This window comes from Phoca vitulina, unplaced genomic scaffold, assembly GCF_004348235.1.
Source record: "Phoca vitulina isolate PV1807 unplaced genomic scaffold, GSC_HSeal_1.0 scaffold31, whole genome shotgun sequence".
In the NCBI taxonomy this organism is placed as follows: domain Eukaryota; kingdom Metazoa; phylum Chordata; class Mammalia; order Carnivora; family Phocidae; genus Phoca; species Phoca vitulina.
Genome location: NW_022589734.1, coordinates 17,223,339 through 17,244,995, shown reverse-complemented (window position 1 = coordinate 17,244,995; position 21,657 = coordinate 17,223,339). Strand labels below are relative to the sequence as shown.

General features: G+C 42.0%; 1 protein-coding gene across 1 annotated transcript in view; it reads right to left on the bottom strand.

Moving 5' to 3' along the window:
- The window catches only part of CAP2 (cyclase associated actin cytoskeleton regulatory protein 2), a 134,987-nt gene that overhangs the window by 99,225 nt on the left and 14,105 nt on the right, over positions 1-21,657 (bottom strand). Inside the window, exons 2-3 of the mRNA XM_032425021.1 lie at positions 11,041-11,162; positions 7,010-7,110 (exon numbers count right to left, since the gene is read on the bottom strand). Coding sequence (XP_032280912.1) covers positions 7,010-7,110; positions 11,041-11,161 — 222 coding nt within the window. The 5' untranslated portion in view covers position 11,162. The remainder of the gene's footprint in view (positions 1-7,009; positions 7,111-11,040; positions 11,163-21,657) is intronic.

Sequence of the window (21,657 nt, the reverse complement as noted above, 5' to 3'; positions counted from 1 at the left end):
TATAAAACGTATAAACTCTCATATTTTGAAACTTACATTGGTAAACCACAACCTAAATACTAAATATACTAAAAAATAATAACCTAAATACTACTCCTAAAGGCGAGAAAGCATATTTTGTACTTGCCTTCCATACGCTAACAAATCTGCAAACATATTTCCTGCAATCTGAGGGAGTCTTGGGCCTGACATCCCATATATTTGCCCGAGGCTGTTTTTTTCTTATATGTCACTAATACAGCGTGACGAGGAATTCTTAGGCACATAGTGGATAGGCACGTGTGTGTGTGTGTGCGTGTGCATGTGTTTTGTGGGGATAGGTGCATGGATAGAAATAACAAGATAATCTAAATGAAATCAGGCCATTCCTTTTAGACAAAGTATTAATTTTCAGATGCTGAAGCAGCCTCTGGTGCGGACAATTAAGTGATCCTGAAGTCTAGAGAGAAAACAAACAACAAATATTTCAAATATTGGTGTAGTTTTAGGAAGAAGGAAGGGCAGGGGAAAGAGAAGGGTGAGGACAAGGACATGTATTTCGCGGCACTGGGAACCATCATTCATTTCTGACATGCCAAGCAATCCTCTGAGGGAGCACTGCCTAGGAGAAAAATGGCTGGAGAGAAGTTGCTGGTCACCCTCAGGAACTCTGGACACAGCCTGAGCTGCAGATTCTTGCTAGGCTTCTACACAGAGCAATGCTCTTCGTGTGAGACTCAGTCATCTACTTTGTTCCCAGGTGCAGTTGGTGGGGGACACGGCTCCCCCCAGCCACAGCAGGCCTGGGCACGCTCAGAATGCATCCCAGCATTTCGTGTGGTTTGTACTAGCAAACACAGATAACCAGCACTAGCATTCCATAGTTCTCCTTCAAGAAGGAAAAAAAAAAAAAAAGCATTCCGGGCGAAATTTTGGAAAAAGTAAATTTACTGTTTACCGTCCAGGAAGAAAAAAAAAAGGGCAGAAAAAAATCTTAACCTGCAAGATTCACGGCACCTAATTCATTGCTTCAGCAAAACCTTTTGGTGACATTTTATTTTTGGTAGACGGGGAGATCCTGCAGGGTTAGCAATGCCGGGTGGCCCTTCAAGAGATGTTTGGATTCTAAGACCAATTTCTCACCAGCCGGTCCCCAAAGCTCCAAATGCGCCATGAAACGAGAATGTGCAAGGAAAGAGACAGGGGTTATATGCTCTAAACACAAATGCCCTTAAGTTCAAAAGTGGTCCCCGGGAGGTCCCACTAAGGCTAGCGACCTCACAGGAATGGGCTGTGCGTCAGAGCATGGGCTGGGTCGCAAAGTATGTGTCCACTGCTGAGAACAAAAATTCTTCACATACTTGGGAAGAAATGATGACAGAGACTGATCTGCAACCTTCCGGAATTCTGCAAATTTGATGCGAACAGCACAGTGAGTGAGGACCAGGCCGAGACAAGGCTGGTGTGATGGGGCAGAAGCCAAGACCTGCAAGGGACACCGTGCATCTGTCCTGGAGGCCACCATCCTCCCCGTCGCCTCACTCGGCGCGGCTCTGAGGAGACACCCAAAGCACATGAACAGTGGTGATGCTCCACCCTCTCCTCAGCCCTTGTCTGAGCCAGCTGTCCGGCTTACTTTCCTCACACTGTGAAAATCGGGTAGGGGAGGCGGGAACCGCTATGGAGTGCAGAGCCTGGGAGGAAGGTGGCAGTCAGGGCCACTTGCTTCTCACTAGGGACCCAGTTCCCTAAAAAGCTGATGGGGGGCACAGCTGCCCAGAGAGTCAAAGGCAGGTGTCTCCCCACCCAAAGGAGCACAACTACAGAGACCAGATTCCCCGCTCTGCACCAAGTCATGGCTCATCACTCAACCTATCACCGAGGTCAGCTAACCTCTCTAGCGTGTGGCGGGAGGGAGGGAAGAAGGACGGAAGGGTGGGAGGGAGAGAGGGAGAAAGAAAAAGAAAAGAGATGTATATTAGAAGGGATGATTTTAACGTATCTCCTTCTCTAGTAATTCCGACAATCATAACTGGCTAGGCCAGTAAGAAAGAAAAGCCCAATCTCAAAGTCTGTATGAAATCTAGGGTCAGAATTCTTTCTACAAGTCATTTTTTGGATCTCTGTCATTTGGAGAACGTGAAAGACATACAGATCCTTTGGGTTTGAAATTGCCAAAGTACTCTATGTCTAGTTACCATAAAAATATATGTTTCAAATGAAGCAATTAGCAGGAAACTAGAAGTTAATGGGAGAAACAACTTGGCTGAAGGTGAGCGGGAGAGTGAGAGACATCTGGGTAGAATGGGGTGTTTGTTGAGTCAACCCAAAACCTGTGCTTTTGATGATTTTTTTTTTTTTTTTGGTGAGGGCAGGAGGGTTCCTATATAGACCCAGGTTATAAGCATTTAAAATGCAAAAAAAAAATTTTTTTAAGTAGGCTCCATGCCCAGCATGGAGCCCAACGTGGGGCTTGAATTCAGGACCCTGAGATCAAGACATGAGCTTGAGACCAAGAGACAGATGTTTAACCAACTGAGCCACACAGGCCCCCCAAAATGATCACCTCTTAAATGAATATGAATTAAGGAAGAAAAGGTACAATTAGTAAAATAAATATGCACACATTTTGTGTTACTTATTCCAAGGCAAGAGTTATTATTTTCAGAGAAAAGGCCCAATAAAGGAAGAAGTGACAACCTATAAGACCAAGAAGGACAGATTCATGGAGGCCTCAAGGTCTCTTTAAGTGAAGGAGTCTGAGTGTCTTCAGTGTTCTGTGCATCCTTCCCCTGACATATGTCCTTCTGCTTGTTTCGGATGTTGAGATGAGTGAAGAACTTTCCCTGGTCTCTGAAAAGCTCAGTTTGGAAACCGACTAGCCCCTCCCTCATGTTGTAATGCAGACACAACAGGTGTGACTCGACCCACCGGCTGTGAGAAAGGGAAGGCCCCTGGGAGTGAGGTCGTCCATTCTCATTACTGAGGAGGGTAAGGGATGAGCTCAAGGTTATGCTGTAAAAAGTAGAGCCAGCTCTAAGACCCAGATAAAAACTGCTAGTCCTAGTCAGTCCCTCTTTGAACTCATGATTCAACCAGCCTGGCATAAAATGAACACACATTTTGTAGATGATTTACATCAATGACAAAGACTAGACACATCCAGAGCAGTGATTGTGACCCAAGAGTGCATCTACTGTAATTGTCTAAAAATGTTCAGGAAGGCAGGGGAGGCAAGGTCCTAACACTGTGCAGTGCAAGTTAATCACACGATGCTTAAGTGTGTTATACTTCTTAATTGAATTTTATTGCCTTTTTGTTCAAATTATGGTTCTTTCACTTTTATGAAACGATGAATAAAAGAGTGTTTCTTTCTTATCCATTTTAATCAAGGGCAGAAAATAAATGTTCCAGACTTCTAGAGACATTTTTAAAATGTAAATTCTATAAATCTCCAAAAAGGGTTTGCATCAAGAGAAGCTATATGATTTGTAGCTGTTTCATGACTGTCAAATCGTTTAGAACTAGCCCGAGGTTGGGTCCATAGACCATGAATAACAACAGGACAGCTTTGTAAGAAACAATCACATTAGTCCAGTTAAGGATAAATGATGTCTGACCAAGGGCTTGGTATTACGGACGACCCTTTCCTTTGACATTGAAAACTACATTTAATCTAAACCTCTGTTATAAAATTATGCACTGTCGATTCTGTCTTAAAAGGGGTGCAAGCTGCCTCAGTGTTCCTGGGTTGAAGAGTAGTTTAAATAAGCCCTTGGGTTTATGTTGCATCCAAGAAGGCTTTACAAGATCTAATCTTTTCTAAACCTGTTATGCTCTTTGGTTCAGCAGAGCTTCCTAATTGTAGCTATTAGTCCCCCTTTTTTGTGGTCTGTTCTGTCAATAGACTATTGAGTGATCAGTAAATTAAGCCCAACCAGCAGCCAACACATGGAAGCAGACGTTAAATCATAGCTCGGCTGCCCTTATTCATTATCAGTATCTGTGAAATAGCTTTTAAACACAGGGCTAGGATTTAACATGACGCACATTTGTGTCATTCTCAAATTTCCATACTGTACAATCAGGTATGTGAGGGTTGGTTTTTTTTTTTTTTTTTTTTTCCAGGCAACAGGTGTGTTCTTGGAACAAAATTCAACCCCCACTTCTGGCTTATGTGGGAGGCAGCAGCTGCAAGCTTAATGTCAATGACACATGGTTCTATAAGAGAGAAAAAATAAACCACTTGCTCAATGTATTAAAGTCATGGGCAGATGGACAATAGCTGCCTGTCTGTACTCCCTTTGTGTTGTAGAATCAGAGTCTAAACTTTTGGATGACAAGCTTTCTTTCTTTCTTCTTTCTTTCTTTCTTTCTTTTTCTTTCATTTCTTCCTTCCTTCCTTCTTTCCTTTCCTTCCTTCTCTCTCTCTCTCTTTCTTTCTTTTCTTCCTTCCTTTCTTTTTCTTCCCTTCTTTCTCTCCTTACCTTCCTTCTTGCACTTTTTATTTATTTTTATTTTTTTTTTAATTTTTTTATTGTTATGTTAATCCCCATACATTACATCATTAGTTTTAGATATAGTGTTCCATGATTCATTGTTTGTGCATAACACCCAGTGCTCCATGCAGAACGTGCCCTCCTCAATACCCATCACCAGGCTAACCCATCCTCCCACCCCCCTCCCCTCTAGAACCCTCAGTTTGTTTTTCAGAGTCCATCGTCTCTCATGGTTCTTCTCCCCCTCCGATTTCCCCCCCTTCATTCTTCCCCTCCTGCTATATTCTTCTTCTTTTTTTCTTTCTTAACATATATTGCATTATTTGTTTCAGAGGTACAGATCTGAGATTCAACAGTCTTGCACAATTCACAGCGCTTACCAGAACACATACCCTCCCCAGTGTCCATCACCCAGTCACCCCATCCCTCCCACCCCACCCCCCACTCCAGCAACCCTCAGTTTGTTTCCTGAGATTAAGAATTCCTCATATCAGTGAGGTCATATGATACATGTCTTTCTCTGTTTGACTTATTTCGCTCAGCATAATACCCTCCAGTTCCATCCACGTCGTTGCAAATGCTTCTTGCACTTTTTAAAAACCCACTAGTGAAAAACATAAATTTCTTTAAGCATTTTGCATCTGTTATTGAGCATAGTCCTTCAACTGAGTCATACTATTTTCAGGCTGATGAGTGGAGAGAAGAAAAAACTTAATATAAATGAAGTTACACTTTATTTATAACTCGCTTTGTTCTGAAAAGAATTGAAAGGAACTGTTTACTATGGAATTTGAAGAGACTTACTTAGTATGCAAACTCTACGTGTTTTTTTAATGCAAAATTAAGTATATCTATTTATAGGCCTCTTTATTCTCTAGTAAAACACTTCCCTACATAGTTCTGTGAGATATTACTAATGAGAGTTATAATGTACTCTGTACCTCAGAAACACAATGTCAGTGCTAACGAATAGTAACAATAATGAGGGTCGCCTGGGTGGTGCAGCTGGTTGAGTGGCTGACTCTTGATTTTGGCTCAGGTCATGATCTCAGGGTCGTGGGATCGAGCCCCGTGTCGGGCTCCATGCTCAGTGCAGAGTCAACTTCGGATTCTCCCTCTCCCTCTGCCTCTGCCCCTCCCGCTCACACTCTCTTGCTTTCAGATAAATAAATAAATAAATAAATAAATAAATAAATAAATAAATAAGATCTTAAAAAATAGTAACAAACAAACAAGATCTTAAAAAAATAGTGACAATAATGATCCAATTGTAATAGTGTTCAAGACAGTAAATGTCTGTCAATCACTCAAGAATCTCTTTTAGTGTGTTGGCAGCAACAGCCCATTTTATGTGTTGGTTTTCAGGTACCGTCATGCCTCAGAACAGAAGCAGCTCAGCCACTATCTTTACTGCGTACAAGGTTTCTTATGAACAAACACATTAAAGCTCAAGAGCAGATCAGAGCAATTATTGAGCTCTATGACATATTTCAAGTACACCCGTCTTATTACACACTTTTCCAGAACTTACGTACATCAGAGCTTCCCCTCTTTTGCCAATGGGCATTTCAATAGGTATATTTAATAAAAATGGAGGTCATGAGGAGAATCTTCATTTTTCTCAGATGTGATGAACAAATGTATTACAAATGTGATGAGATAAGCACCTATTAATTACAATCCTGGAAACTCTGGTATAATCTGAGTCACCAGATTGCATGGAAGACTGGTGTTGGGTGTTGCATATAATGTCTAATTGGGAGACAAGTAAGAGAGAGTCCCTTTTATGTTTTTTTTTTCCTTTTACCGCAAACCACAGCTTTATTCAAGAATCAGATTTTCTGTGAATCTACACTGAAAATGGTTTTGCCATTGCTGAGAAGTCCATAAGCAGATGGATTTGGAATTTAATCCTCTGTGAGAAACAAAGGCAAATATAAAAGAAGAACCTGGTGATAAATTTCTTTTAGGTTTCTAATTGGTTTGGCTATAATATTGGATTTTGACTAAATGCATGCAAATAATGATTGCTCTCAAGGACGATGCTAAACATTTTTAAATGTAAAAAAAAAAATGTCTAAAACTGGGAGGATGGCCTAGATATCATTAAAGGTCTTTTCCAATCCAAAGATTTTCAAATTCTTTGGTTTTGCTTTTCCTCGGGCTGCACTTGTTCATTGTGGTAAAACACACATAATACACAATTTTCCATCTTAACCATTTTTAAGCATATAGCTCAGTAGCATTAAGTATATTCACGTTGTTGTGCAATAGATCTCCAGAACTTTTCCTGGAGTTTAGTTTTCATTGTTAAACTAAAACTCTGGTACCCATTAAACAAGTTCCCATTTCTCCCTTCCCCCAGCCCCAAGGAGCCACCATTCTCTACTTTCTGCACCTTAGCCATTTTACATTCCCACCAGCAGTGCACAAGGGTCCCCATCTCCCCATATCCTCGCCCACCTCTGTCATTTTGTTTTTTTTAATAGTAGTCATCTTCTCCACAGACAGGAAGAGAAGGAAGTACTCACGTGAGTCTCCACATCACCAGCAAGGATCCTGCTCTTCTTTAAAAACTCAGCCACCATGCTGTTCATCAGCTTATCAAAGGCTTCCACAGAGGGTGCCACACCTTTGGAAGAAGCACATATTGTCAGTTCCCAAGAGTTTAATGAAAAGCTGGTATTGCTTTACCGTAGGAACTATGGAAGCTTAATATCACTCACACTGTTCTCATTCTTTTCACCAGGGCCTTCATGCACTCAGTCAGTATTTATGAAACACTTCTCAACGGCTCAAGAAAACAATGCTTTGCTCTTTTTCATCCACTTGAGTAAGCACTTTCACCTACATATTAATTTCTGCCCCAAACTCATGAGGTAAGTAGCATCACAATTTTACTGATGAAGAAATGGAGATGCAATCAGAGCACGTGACTTGACCAAAGCTATAGGTCAAATAAGTGGCAGATCCAAGAGCTGACACAAGCCTTATTGATTCAAAGCCGATGTACTTTCTACTACACTGACCTGCTATACGACCTTGCAAACGGTTACCAAGATTACCCAGGAAATTAAAAGGCAATAACAAACTCTGGGCAAGTAGGAAAGGAACACTGGTGTCACACATTCTGTTCTGCCCTGTCCTCACTTTCCAGGGGGAAGGAAGTGGAGTTGGGAGGCATGAAAAGGACTGCTGAGCTACTCTCACATTAAGTTTTGATCTGACAACTTACTGTCAAAACCCAAGTGACATCAACCTGGCATGTTCTGCCTCTCTTTTCCTGCCTTTGAACTAACAAAAACTGTGTCTTAATCCCAGATTTCAGGCCCTTGATATTGAGAAACTCAACCCTACAGACAATTAAAATCCAAACCAGGGGTGCCCAGGTGCCTCAGTCAGTTAAGCGTCTGACTTTAGCCCAGGTCATGATCCTGCGGTCCTGGGATGGAGCCCCGCATTGGGCTCTCTGCTCAGTGGGGAACCTGCTTCTCCCTCCCCCTCTACCCCTCTCCTCGCTCATGCTCTCTCTCTCTCTTTCTCATAAATAAATAAATAAATAAATTCTTAAAAAAAATCCAAACCAAAACTTAGGATTCCCTTCTCATACTGTACTGAAGTATCCACGCTCATAAACCTGTTAGGATAAAGCTTCCTTGCTTTCCCAGAGGCCCATTCCCACAGGCCCAGAGTGTGATGGAAACAGTTTTTGACAGTGCTGTGCACCTGCAGTCTAACTTATAAGCAGGCTATTGAAGCTGAGTTACCTCAATGTTCAAAATACAGTACATACCAACTTCTGAACATAAAAGGGGAGCAAGCCCAAAGATTCCTTATGGATCCATTTGGAAGCAGATTAACCCATTTGTTGCTGGGAGAAACACCTCAGAGGTCTCTGCTACGTGTTTAAAGTGGGAGAGTTTTAGAAATGTGACAAAGCACTCTCCATAGCAGAAGGAATGGTGATAAAGGGGAATATTTTCCAATTTCCTTTCATCACTCAGCTCTGCTCACACCTCCTCTGGGCAGCCTTTAACGATCTGTCTTTCTCCCCAACCTGCACCTTGTGAGCATCCCTTAATCAAAGCATTTGTGGCCACGAATAGCAATGCATGGAGACCAAAGATCCTGGAGGATTCTGATTGTATATAATTCATCTTAGATTTCCTTGCACATAACATAGTACTTGTCACTTGGCGGGCATGCAAAAATACTTCTTTCTTTATTTCTTTCTTTTTTTTTTAAGATTTTATTTATTTATTTGACAGAGAGATAGAGAGAGAGCACAAGTAGGCAGAGTGGCAGGCAGAGGGAGAGGGAGAAGCAGGCTCTTCACTGAGCAGGAAGCTGGACGTGGAGCTCGATCCCAGGACCCCAGCATCATGACCTGAGCAGAAGGCAGTCGCTTAACTGACTGAGCCACCCAGGTGCCCCGCAAAAATACTTAAACTGTTGAGCCAAACTTACCTGATTGTCAGGGGTGAAAAGAAAGAAAACACATCGTAAAACCCAACACAACCCCAGTCTCATAAGAAGGTAGTCTTCTGATCTGTGCATATTACAGATTTGTAATGGATGGGGTTTCATCTGAAAGTTTCTTTTTACCGTAACATTTTTTTTTAAACTTTAGTTATAACATCACTGTAATAATGATGTTTATGTTTAAAGTAAGAGGTTGTCCTCAAGGATTTGTTAAAAATAGAATTCAGAAGATCATCAAAGCTCACTAAATTAAGAAGAAATGAAAGCAACGCTGTTTAGGATTAGCAAACTGTTTTAAGGATGGGTATCATTCAAATATTTTGCTAATTATCCTGCTTACCAGTGATCCTACTTCATTTCAAGTAGCATAATAAATTGCTGGCTAAGTTGTTTTGAAAGACCGTACTTTAATAAATGGTTTAGAATGATTTGCTATATTAGAAAATACCCGTTTAAATACATAAGTAATTTAATTATATACCTTCCAATTTTGTTTAGCTTATTAATTTCCCCCCAAATTATTTTTTTAACAAAGAAAATGCAAAGTGCAGTCTAGTACCTCTATAAGTCAAGTGAGGTTCACATTACTGAGGGATTTTTTTTCCTCCTTCATTCAATAATACTACACAGTCTCCTGAGAGTTGGATTTTAACTTTATTTTATGTATTCACAGGCTTTATATTTGTGGTCAGCAATCGTAAAGAAATGTCTTGATCACTGATGTCGAAGACATAAGGAAACCAAGGTACTGAAGCGAACATGAAAATATTTTCTTACAAGTGAGGTTGACTGAATCTCATCTACCAACTATATAGTTAACAAAAAGAGGCTTAAAATGAAATCACAGATGTGTCTCAGTTGATGTGGAAGAAACTTACAGGCCCCTGGCAGCCTCCCTTTAAACAACACCCCCTTTCAATTCATTCAAAGCATTTTAATTTTCATTATGTTCCGGGGGGAAAAAAACCAGCCTGTACATTTGTGCTCACACGGTAATTTCTGTCCCAAGGCATGCAATACAAGGCACAGCTCCAAATATGCTTGAAATTCTAGAAGCACCAATGTGGATCTCGCCTGGTGAGAGCTTTTTTTTTGAAGCCCCCATTCCCCAAGGCTTTTCCCAGCCCCCAAAGCCTGATAGGATTCAAAATGGGTCAGATAAGGAGGAAATGTACTTGACACAAGAATAGAGTTGCCAGATGAAATGCAGAGCCCCCAGTTACATTTGAATTTCAAATAAACAATGAATAATTTTTAGGATAAGTGTGTACCATGCAGTATTTGGAACACACTTATGCCAAAAAAAAAAAAAAAAAAGGTAGTTCATCTGAAATTCAAATGTAACTGGGTGTCCTGTATTTTTATTTTGCTAAATCTACAACCTCAGACAAGAAGGAACTGGAAAAATTACTGTCGATAACTTAGAGAATTTGCCACAGATGGTATCCTTAGAGTTAACTTCTTATGTTATGTAGTTAACTTTTTATGTTTGATCATATAATATTTTAAAACCATTTTTTTCCAACTGTGGCATTAGCATATAATGTTAAAGGCACATTTGATTAGAAATAGGCACAGGTAAAAGAGTGCAATGTAATCATGTTACTTGAAACCAATGTTTGGCTTCACCTCAGACTCCTTTCCTTCCCAACTGTAGTTCTTAAATTTAATGACTTGTTCTCTTTAAAATTAAAATCTACAGAATGATAATTCCTTCCCATTTACATCATAATCGAGAACGTTAATTTCTCTTTGATAATTACTCAGATAATATATTTATAGTCACTGTGGAATGCGGAACAACATTACACTAAACAAAAGAATAATGACATTTGGCACATAGATTGTGCTCTTAATAGGCACAGATAACAGGTTAATTTTTGTGGATTGTAGGTTGAAATGTTTTTCCTTTCCCTTTTTCAGGGATGGCTTGCATCTGGTTAATGTCACGATCACATATAAGGGAAGGGGTACGGAAGCTGAAGAAAGTCGACAAAAATATGTCTTGAGAACTAAGTGATGGGGACAACATTAAGTGACCCTCACAGAGACCAGTAATGACAACAGTTTGTGTCCCTACCTCCATTGACACCATTAATCTCCCCGCAGTCCCCAGGAGGCCGGTGGGACCCTGCAGACAGCAACTCCAGTCGGCCGACCACCCGCTCCAGTCTCTCCATCAGTCCCTGCATCTCTGCCATTCTAGAAAAACACAAGCGCAAAGGGGAGTCCGTGTGAATGTCAGGGAGGATTAGCAAGCTGACCCCAGTAAACCTAACAGCAGCAAGAAGGAAAATAAAAATTGCTTGGAATGGCTTTAATTACCCAGAGAGTATTTCTACACAGCAGGAAAATACATGAAATTCCAAAAAACATAAAACTTGGAACAAAAAAAAACCCCACAAAGTTTACTGATCTTATTTTCCATTCAATTCAATGGCATTTATGAGCCCCATATGTAATACACAAGAAATTCACTCCCTACACCATTAACAAGTGTCTCCTTGGATGCTTCCTTGTGCTAAGATACAATCCATGTCTAGTATATATTTAAAAGCCTGTGAACATATATCTCACAGTTAATATTGCCAACTTTTATCCTGCCCAATGGTAGGAACATATTTTAACTATTTCTAATGATTGTTTCTGTGCAAGTATAACTCCCCAGGGGATATTAAACTCACTGATAATTGTTTGTTTACTCAATTACCTTTAAACCAAACAGCCCAGCACGGAACTATGAGTTTATAAAACTGCATCATTTAGCAGGCAAATGGGTTTCTACCTCCAAGAGCTAACTGTCTTCTATTTATCACTACCTTTAGTGCTTCTGTTGCTGGATTATTTTAGATTATGATTATTCTGAATGGTGGAGATTTTAATTTAAAATATCAAAAATGTTTATTTCCTTTTGCTGCTGGTTATTTTTGGACAAAATTTAGGTCTGGGGGTGGGGGAGTGGTTTCTGGAGACAGGGAGCTTCAGTAACCCAGCAGTCTCGACTGGGATTAACTGGGTTTGACGCTAAGGGAATGGAGGATAAAAGTGGGGTTGGGTATCTATCCTTCCTGCTTCCATACGCTCCTTCGAGAGCTACTCTGAGTGTGCACAGGTAAGTACCTTAGAATTGTTGGCCTTATAATGAAATGTTAAGAAAGCAGCCCCTGAGGAATGGAACCCAATCTAATTTGGCTGGGTTCATGAGATCCAACGTAGAGGTACCAAAGCTCCCACTGTACCAACCTATGACTGCTTTTGGCAAAATCAGCCTTCTGCCCAGAGAGAGTAAAACGCGCCTCATCTTAATCAGTGTCTGTCGTTCTCATTCTTGCAAACTTTCCAAGCATCACCTTGAGCCAAAGAGGACTGGCATGCTCCCACATCAGAGACAGTGCTGCCCCAGAGAGTGGGTAAATATTATTGCTCTAAGACGTATAATATTTCTTATTTCTGCAAGGAACCAGGTAATGCATTTTTTTTTTTTTTTTGCATTTTGTATTTCACTAGTTTTGAGCTTAAACATAACGACTTGCCACCGCTGTTTTTAAAAGCAAGGTTATACTTATCAAAACACATGGATCGCTCTTGTAATTCTGCATCCAAATGTCAGATGGTCATCAGATACGGATGGGGGAGTTCACTGTCTATTTTGGAAAGTCATCTCCTCTGAAACTACCAGCAGCTACTCTTTCAAAATATGGGGCAGTATTCTCTGCACAGCTGAAACCAGCATCTAATCCCAAGGGGATTCAAAATTAGAAGTTTCTCATCTATTCTTTTCCTCTTAATGTCAGAGCTTTTGCTTCTACTGCAATTGAAAAAAAAAAAAAAGGAAGAAGAAATTTAATTGAATCCTTTACGTAATTTTGCAAGGGAACTGGGTATCCAGTAGGTGGGTGAAGGCCATTTGAGAGATGATAAAAGCCCCTCAAATCTTTTAATAGTTGTCCATCTGTTCACAGTTATCTATGTTCCCTGTTACTCAACTTGCCAAATGTTACTGCCGTAGACCTAGCGCAAGCTAGGAAAAAAAATGTGTTTGCTTTGTTAGCAAGCTCCCGATGCCCCAACAGAGAGGCACCAACCACCTCCAGAGGCTCACAGCGCTGTTTCAGAGGGCCTGTTACATTTCACACTTAGGACGACTGTCCCCGACCGTGGCTTAATCAGCCTCCCTGACAAGACTCAAACTCACACTATCTAATAGCGCTCCATATGTTGAGAGACAACAGGAGTTAGTCCACAAACTGCAGGGCTGGGCTGATTGGTATGGAATGCGCTCTAAAAGCGAATCAGATGTCACTTGGTGTAAAATCACCATGGACTGGAGTCTTGTCACAGCCTCTTAAGAGATCAAAATACAGCTCATGCAAGGAAGCTGGAAAGATGCCTCTGGGTTTAAAATTTTAGAACAGTTTCTAAGAGAAACAGAAGAACATATAAATGAAAGAATGCACCAGGATCTCAGAAATAGACATGATAGCGTTCCCAGGGAGAATGATGGAGCCCAAGATGGCTGTACCCTCTTCTCTCAAAACACACGCACAGGCTTCTCCTCACATGCGCCCTCAGCAGCTTTCCTGGGTCTCAAGAATGAAGAAAGAACAGAGCAGCAGATTCTCCAAATTCTTCCCAGGCAGTCCCATTCGCCTTGGTTTTTCAAAGTGGATTGAGCCAAGTTTTCATGAAGAGGTGGGAGCCAGGAATTAAGAATTAGGCTGAGGAAAGGGATAGGGCAGGGGGCGGAGACAGCAAGGTCGGGGTAAGGAAGAAGTCAGAGCCAGGCGGACTGACAGATGGGCTTGGCCAGGAAGCCAGCAGAAGAGGGGGATACAAGATGGCTGGACGTAAGATGTTCTAAAAATCAGATGAGAAGTAGAGAGAAGCCAGACACACAGCCGGACAATCAAGAGCCTAGGTCAAGGGTATCTGGGTAGCTCAATTAGTTGAGTGTCTGACTCTTGGTTTCGGCTCAGGTCGTGATCTCAGGGTCATGAGATCAAACCCCAAGTCAGGCTCCATGCTCAACGGGGAGTCTGCTTGGGATTCTCTCTCTCCCTCTCCCTCTGCCTTCTGCCCCCTCTAAAATAAATAAATTAAAAAAAAAAAAAGAGCCTAGGAGAGATGATGAGGCTCAAACTTGGCCCCCACTGTCCAGTCCTCCTCTTCAGGCAGAAGCCAACCCCAAGATGAGGTCCCCTATAATCTCTGTCTTACAGCAAATAAACATAATCATCTGGCCGGGCGTTTGGGTGGGTGGAAAGGAAAAGGGGGAGGAACACAGAAGTCCACGACTTTCTCTTTTTAATGATCTGTTTTAGGAAATTACACTTGAGGTGAATCTTAATTCCTTGTTTTGTATTAATTTGGGAGTATTCTTTTTTGAGCTCCTTTATAAAAGGAAGTGTACCTCATCTTGTCATTTTTTTTCTCATTTGAATTCTCCCCTCCCTTTTCCCCTCTTAAAGTTTAACTTTTTTAAACATGCACAGAATTCAAAGAGTCAACAGTTCTACAAGGCTTATTACAAAATCACAACAGTCCCCCGGCTGCCCCCTTCCATTTTTGTAGTGAGAATCAACTGATTTCCATTAGTTGAGCTACTGCTTTCGGTAATTACCTCATCTGTATGCAACATGCTTCTATTTTTACGTCTTGTTTTTCTTCCGTTCTAGGCATTATCCACTGAGTTCCCACCGAAACCAAGAGGGTTCACATTCTGTTTGCCTAATCCTCACCCACCGCACGCGCCTGTACTTTCTTTTGCCCCAGTACTGTTGTCACAATGTCTGTGTGGCCAATCATCAGTGTCAACACAATTATGACTATTCACAGCTGAGTCATGATGTCTCTTAAGATCAGTCTCCCTTTTTTTGTTCGTTTGTTTGCACAACCTGTTTTCCCGAAGCCATGTGGTTCAGCTTCTCAGTTTTCTACGTACTTAAAAATTATTCACCTCTGAACACTTCTCCCAGTTGTGGAAGTCTCCTTCGAGCGGGCCAAACACATCTGGAATGCCATTAGGTCTTTCTTCTCAGAGGTTATCTCTTCTGGAGAGTCACCGAGAACACGAGCGCTCTGTAGGCTTGTAGCACCTCTGTGACCAGAGATCTGCCTACACCTTCACCCCTGGGCCTTCTCCCCCTCCCTCTAATGTAGTATCACTTGCTTTGTGGATTCTGTAGCCTCCTCTTTCTTGGTGTACTTCCTTAACTGTCTTCTTAATTTCAGAGCACTGTCTTTTGAAAAGGTACATGAAAGGACACTTTTTTTTGGAGAACGTGCAAGTCGGAAAATATCTTTATTTTGCCCTCACCCTTGTTTGGTGGTTTGGCTGAGTGTAGAATTCCAGGCTGGAAGGCTTCCTCAGAATTTTCAAGGCACTGCTCCATCGTGTTCTAGCTTCCTAGGTTACTGTGGGCAGGTCCAAAGCCATTCTGATTCTCTGATTCTTCATCCTTTCGACATAACCTTTGTTTTCCCTTCTGGAGGAAGTTTCTGGGGTCTCTGTCCTCAGGGGTTTGTGATATACCTCGTGGTTGATCAGATGTCTTTGTTTTTTAAGTAGGCTCCATGCCCAACATCGAGCCCAATGTGGGGCCTGAACTCACGACCCTGAGATCAAGACCTGAGCTGAAATCGAGTCAGATGCTTAACCGACTAAGCCACCCAGATGCTCCTCAAATGTTTTCTTTAAAAATGATTTTCTTTTTTTTTTTTTTAGGTTTTATTTATTCATTTGAGAGAGAGAGTGCACACAAGCAGGGAGAGAGGCAGAGGGAGAAGGAGAAAAAGACCCCCCACTGAGCCGGGAGCCCAACGTGGGGCTCAATCCCAGGACCCTGGGATCAAGACCTGAGCCGAAGGCAGACACTTAACCATCTGAGCCACCCAGGTGCCCCTAAAAATGATTTTCAAGAGGTGTGGGAAAGATAAGAAAATGGGCATTGCATATTGTATCTCTGGGTGAGTTTAGAAACTACATCTTGGGTTTTTTTTTCCAAATAAAATAGTTAGGATTCTAAATATTTAAACAATTTAAACTCCTTTCACACCAATAGCACACATTTACAAATATTTCACACACTTCAGTAAGAACATAGCCAGTGAGTATTCTTTCATATATTATCTTGAAAAGCTAAGGTGTTCTGGAGGCATTTTCCTAGGAGAAAAGATAGCTGTCATTATTTAAAAATTATTTTTGCCTCATTGGTCATTTTATAAAACCCATCCTTAAAGTACAGATATTCAGTTCCTAACACTAGTTTTATGTCCAATGTTCTGCCAATAGGCAATGACTACTTTAAAACAATAAGAGAGACAGCATTCCTGTTCTTTCCCACAGTAGTTTCCAGAAAGGGAGAGTTCCCCACACTTGCAAACATTTATAAGGTCTCAATCATTTTGTCCTTTTTTTTTTTTTTTTAAGTAGGCTCCATGCCCATCCTGGAGCCCAATGCAGAGCCCGAACCCACGACCCATAGATCAAGATTTGAGCTGAGATCAAGAGTCGGACGCTTAACCAACTGAGCCACCCAGGTGCCCCCATTTTGTCCATTTTTAACCAGGGCTGTTTAGAGGGGCCCTGGTTTTAGAATCACTAGCTGAAGGTCTTTGGGGAAGAACTTAGTTTTGCTATGCTTTAGTTACTACCTGTACATAGGGTTGCTAGAAGCATGTGTAGAAAGGTATACAAAGTCTGTCACATGGTCGGTGACAAACGTGTTAGCTACTGTTGTGAAGTCATCCATTTGTTTTGCTCTCAGTGGAAACAGATCTACAAACTATATCAAGTCTTTGTGTATTTTAAATGCTGAGCAATCATCTAAAAAACCTGGCCAACAGAGTTGTCAAGTCACTATGTTGTACACCTGAAACTAACTATACTTCAATAAAAATAAAAATAAATAAATAAGTAAAATAACATAACATAACATAAAAAAAAACCTGGCCAATGGAAATGACTAGCTAAAAATTTCAGGTCATACCTTATAATTATACCCTTAAAAATTTTTTTTCTGTGTTTCATTTTCCTCTGTTCACATACTTATTCCACCAAGATTTTTTTTTTTTCTTTTAGAGAACGAGAGAAAAAGAGAGAGAGGGGAGGGGGAGGGGGAGAGGGAGAGGGAGAGGGAGAGAGAATCTTAAGCAGGCTCCACACCTAGCTTGGAGCCCGACGTGGGCCTCGATCTCAACACCCTGAAATCATGACCTGAGCTGAAAGTCGGACACTTAACTGACTGAGCCACCCAGGTGCCCCTCCACCAAGATTTCTAAAAGAGGTTTTCTCAAGTCCATGTGTAATGGTTACTATAAAATGAAAATTTCAGGAGCACCTGGGTGGCTCAGTCAGTTAAGCATCTGCCTTCGGCTCAGGTCATAATCCCAGTTGTCCTGGGATCCAGCCAGGTGTCAGGGGCGGGGGGGGTGTGGGGGGGATCCCTGTTCAGCAGGGAGTCTGCTTCTCCTTCTCCTTCTGCCTCTCCCCCTCTCCTGCTCTCTCTCAAATAAATCAATAAAAATCTTAAAATAAATAAATAAAATGAAAATTTGGTATAATTAGTAGTAATTAGTAGTTTTATAGTCACATACATTCCCCCAAACATTTAAAAATTCAGAAATAATCAACAGACAGTGTATTAGTTTGAGGTGCACTGCATAATGATTTGATATATCTATAAAGTAGTCCTCCTTTATCCGCCAGGGATACATTCCAAGACCCTCAGTGGAAGCCTGGAACCACAGATAGTGCCAAACCTTATACATACCAGCTGTTTTCTTTTATGTGCATACCTCTGGTAAAGTTTAATTTATATATGAGGCACAGTAAGAGATTAACAATAACTAATAATAAAATAGAGCAATTGTAACAATATACTGTACTGTAATAAAAGTTATGTAACTACGACCTTTCTCTCTCTCAAAACATCTTCCCATACTGTACCCACCCTCCTTCTTGTGATGACACGAGGTGATAAAAGGCCCATGTGACAAGATGAAGTGAGGTGAGTGATGTAGGCGTTGTGACAACAACATGAGGTTATTACGGACCTTGTGGCATCAGAAAGAGGATTCCCCTGCTTTCCCACCACGACTGAGCGCAGGTAACCAAAACCGCGGATGAGGGGTGACCACTGTGCTTTGCAAAATGATCCCCACAATAGGCTCAATGAACCTTCAGCACACATGGTTACAAGTTTTTGTCTTGTGGTAAGAACTTTTGGGATCTCCTCTCTCAGCAACTTTCAAATATACAACACCGTATTATTAACTCCAGTCACCCTGCTGCAGATATGACACCCCCAGGACTTATTTATCCTGTAACTGGAGGCCTCTACGCATTTTTATAGTGACTTGTTTGCTTTTAAATAGTCCTCTGCTAAGGATACAAGCCCAATCTCTCTGGAATCACGTTTGGAAGACAACACTCCTTCATTCCTCTTATTTTCTCATCCAAATCATCTTGTGCTCCATGGTAAGGGGTCTGGTAAGACCTAACTACTTCGTCTAACCAGTTACAAAGAGCAACGTTCATAGCTGCTTTGAAAACTGACACCCCAGGGTGCAGAGTAAATGGTGATGAGCCCAGAATAAGAGCCTATGTGTCTGTTCTACATTCTCAGTACCTATAAGACAGCCCGCTCAATTAAAACACTGTCTCGTGCGATGTTTTCTGTTAGCACATGCACACCATGCCTCCCAAGGAGACGAGTCTGAGCCCGTCACGGGCTGAGGTTCCACCTTTTACTCTTCTTGCATTTTCTGCTGAGTCCTGCCTCTGGCCATGGACACAGAGAATTCTATAAATTTTTGATTGACTAATCAATTGGCTACCACTCACTGCTTTCCCCTTGCCTGCCCACTCACTGGCATAATCCCAGATCAGGTGGCAAGCCAGATTTTCACAGGAGCAGATTGCATTTCGAAGAAGACACTGGGTTAGTTTTTCCCTCTGAAAACCACAGTGGCTTCCTCCCATGATTCACAAGGGCGCCCTTGTTCTCTGGAATGTGAACCTCGCGTTTTCCACAGTTCCTTTTTTCTTCAGGACTTCAAGGTATTTCAAACTCCACATTGTCCAAAGGGTTTTTGTAAATTCCTCACAGCAAGTTCGTAAAACAAGTAAGGGAGAACCCTACTGTGGTAATATTTTCGTGTTCACAATGGCTGGGTCTTCCACGTTCTCGATTGCTGGTTGAGGTTCTCCTCACCAGGCCAAAGATGCAGAAATAATTGTGGTGAGCGTTTCTCGTCAGACTCTATAAGGGAGACCCAGATCCAAGGGCTTCCAAAGATTATGAGTCTAAGCTTAAATAGAAGATAGACTTGAAGTGACAGGAGGTAGAAGACTTTCTCTAACATTTTCTCATGGTGAGACTGGGCTGCTGGCTTATATGGGAGCTCTCTCGAAATTGTAAAGTCACAATGGACGACTTTCTCTATAAATCCGCCCAAATTAAAAAATATATATTTGTTGAACTACCATCGTGAGTATAACAATTATCTTCTTTACTTTCTCCAGAAGCTACCAATCACTCGGGGAAGGAATCGTGTGGTTCACCGTCACTGATGGGGTAACAGTTATGTGTAGAAGAAAAAAACACGGTCTTCACTCCTTCATTCATTGATTGACTCATTGAATATGCTGGTTTCATTCAGTCAGTTAGTTCCCACTATCTGCCAAACACAATGTGCATGGGTAGAAAATCAAGGGGGATTTAAATACATTTCTTGCCCAGCTGTCTTGGGACGGGGCTGGAAGCAGACCCTGCTCAGTCAAGCCAGGGAGTTGTTTTTCTAAGAGATACATTCGTGTTGCCAAGGCACCTGCCTTTATATCTTTTGCTTGCTCTCCTATTGAGCATTTCTGGGGCTAGCCTCTCACCAAACAGCAAAAAAAAAAAAAAAAAAAAAAAAAAAGCCATCATTTTCTTTTTATTGCAAAGAAGTTTCAAGAGTCTCTGAATTTCAAACAGTAAAACCAGAATAGGAAAGATCAGAGAGTTACATAAATAAAAGAACACCTTAAATGTTTCACAAAACTGGAGAAAACACAAGATCCTGATCAGTAAATGGAACCCTCCAAAGCCTCTAATAAGATCCTAGTGCAGAGAAAAAAGGCAAACTGTCTTCAGCTGGACTTGAGAAAGGACCTCACCCCAGCCCTCTACACCTCACCGGGTTCCTAAGATCCAGTCAAGAGACAAGTCATGCCATCCCAAACATGCCCCCCTCCCCCTCCCTTAGACCACCGTTCTGCTGCTCCCACTGCCTCGGGGTCCTTCCCAGAACTGCTGCACCCATACCCTGCCTCTCAACTCCTTCACGAGGCCACCCACTGCCCCACAGGTCAGGGGTAACCTCTCTTTACCGCCTGCCATTTACTTCCTGTCATCACCACCAAATCCAGAGTGGGGTATAGAAGGGCAAAATGAACAACCACATGTAGAAAGGATCTCCCCTTCCCATTTGCCCTCTCCACTCTGGTGTTACCACTTTTCAGGAGCCTCCCTGATCCAAATATCTCTCCTCTAAGTTGGAATCTCTGAAGATTAGAGGCGAGGACTCATAGCTTGATAACATGGAAAAAATATTTTGACATCAGAGAACCTTAATTTGAGATTCCAGCCCCTTACTTGGCAGCCTCCATAACTCTGGGCAGATGACTTAACCCATGGGAGTCTCAATTTATTCACTTCTGAAACATGACTTCCTTCCTCTTCATTCACTGACTGAAGAGAATCGTATGCAACTGTGTTTTGAGGTGTGTTCTGTGCTGGTTGCTGGGGCTACACAGACGGATGAGACAGATTCCTCAGGGGGCCATGATCTCCTTCAGGAATGGACGGTTTGGCTGTTGGGCACAGTCCAGCACTCCAGGATGCCAGGTGGCAGGGAACTGGGCCATTTCAGCAGAAAAGAGCCCAGTGGGAACTGAGGCCATGGGGGAGGTCTAAGTATATCCTGAAGGCTGGCTCTGCGCCCTGACTTGGGGTGGTGGTGCTGGGTAAGGACAGAGCCATAAAATCCTAGAGTCTGAATGTTGAGTGGGACCAGGACAGATCCCTATTTTATTCTCCTATCATGGAGTGTGAACTCTCTTAGCTAAATGTGAAGCAAAGACCCTTCACTGAAAAGAAGTTCTCTCCCCAGGTCACTCCATGCCCTTTCTAAGCTCCTCTGGTGTTGGGGAAACCCTTCATTCCTGTGTCCCCACGCTGCCCGTTTGCTCTTGTTTAGGCCACGGAGGAAGTGTAGTTCAAAAAGGTGTTTCTAGGAGGTCCCCAAGGGCCACATCCTGGCACTGGGAAAAGAGGAACCACGGAGACCCCACTAGGCTCCCACAGCCTGGGAAGGGTTTCCAGGAACCTTCTGTCCCTCCATAAAATACACGTATTGCTCCCCTTGTGTGCAAAATATATAAAGAACTCTTACAACTCAAAAATGAGACAAAAACTCCAACGTAAAAATAGCCAAAATACTTGAATGGACATTTTTCCAAAGAAAATATGCAAATAGCCAGCAGTGTATGTGAACATGCTCGACATCAGTACATAATCAGGGAAATGCAAATCAAACCCACAAGGAGATACCACTTTGCATCCACTAGGATGGCTGTGACCAAGAAGACAGATGGTAAGAAGTGCCAGTGAGGATATGGGGAAATCAGAACCTTCCTACACTTCCGGTGGGA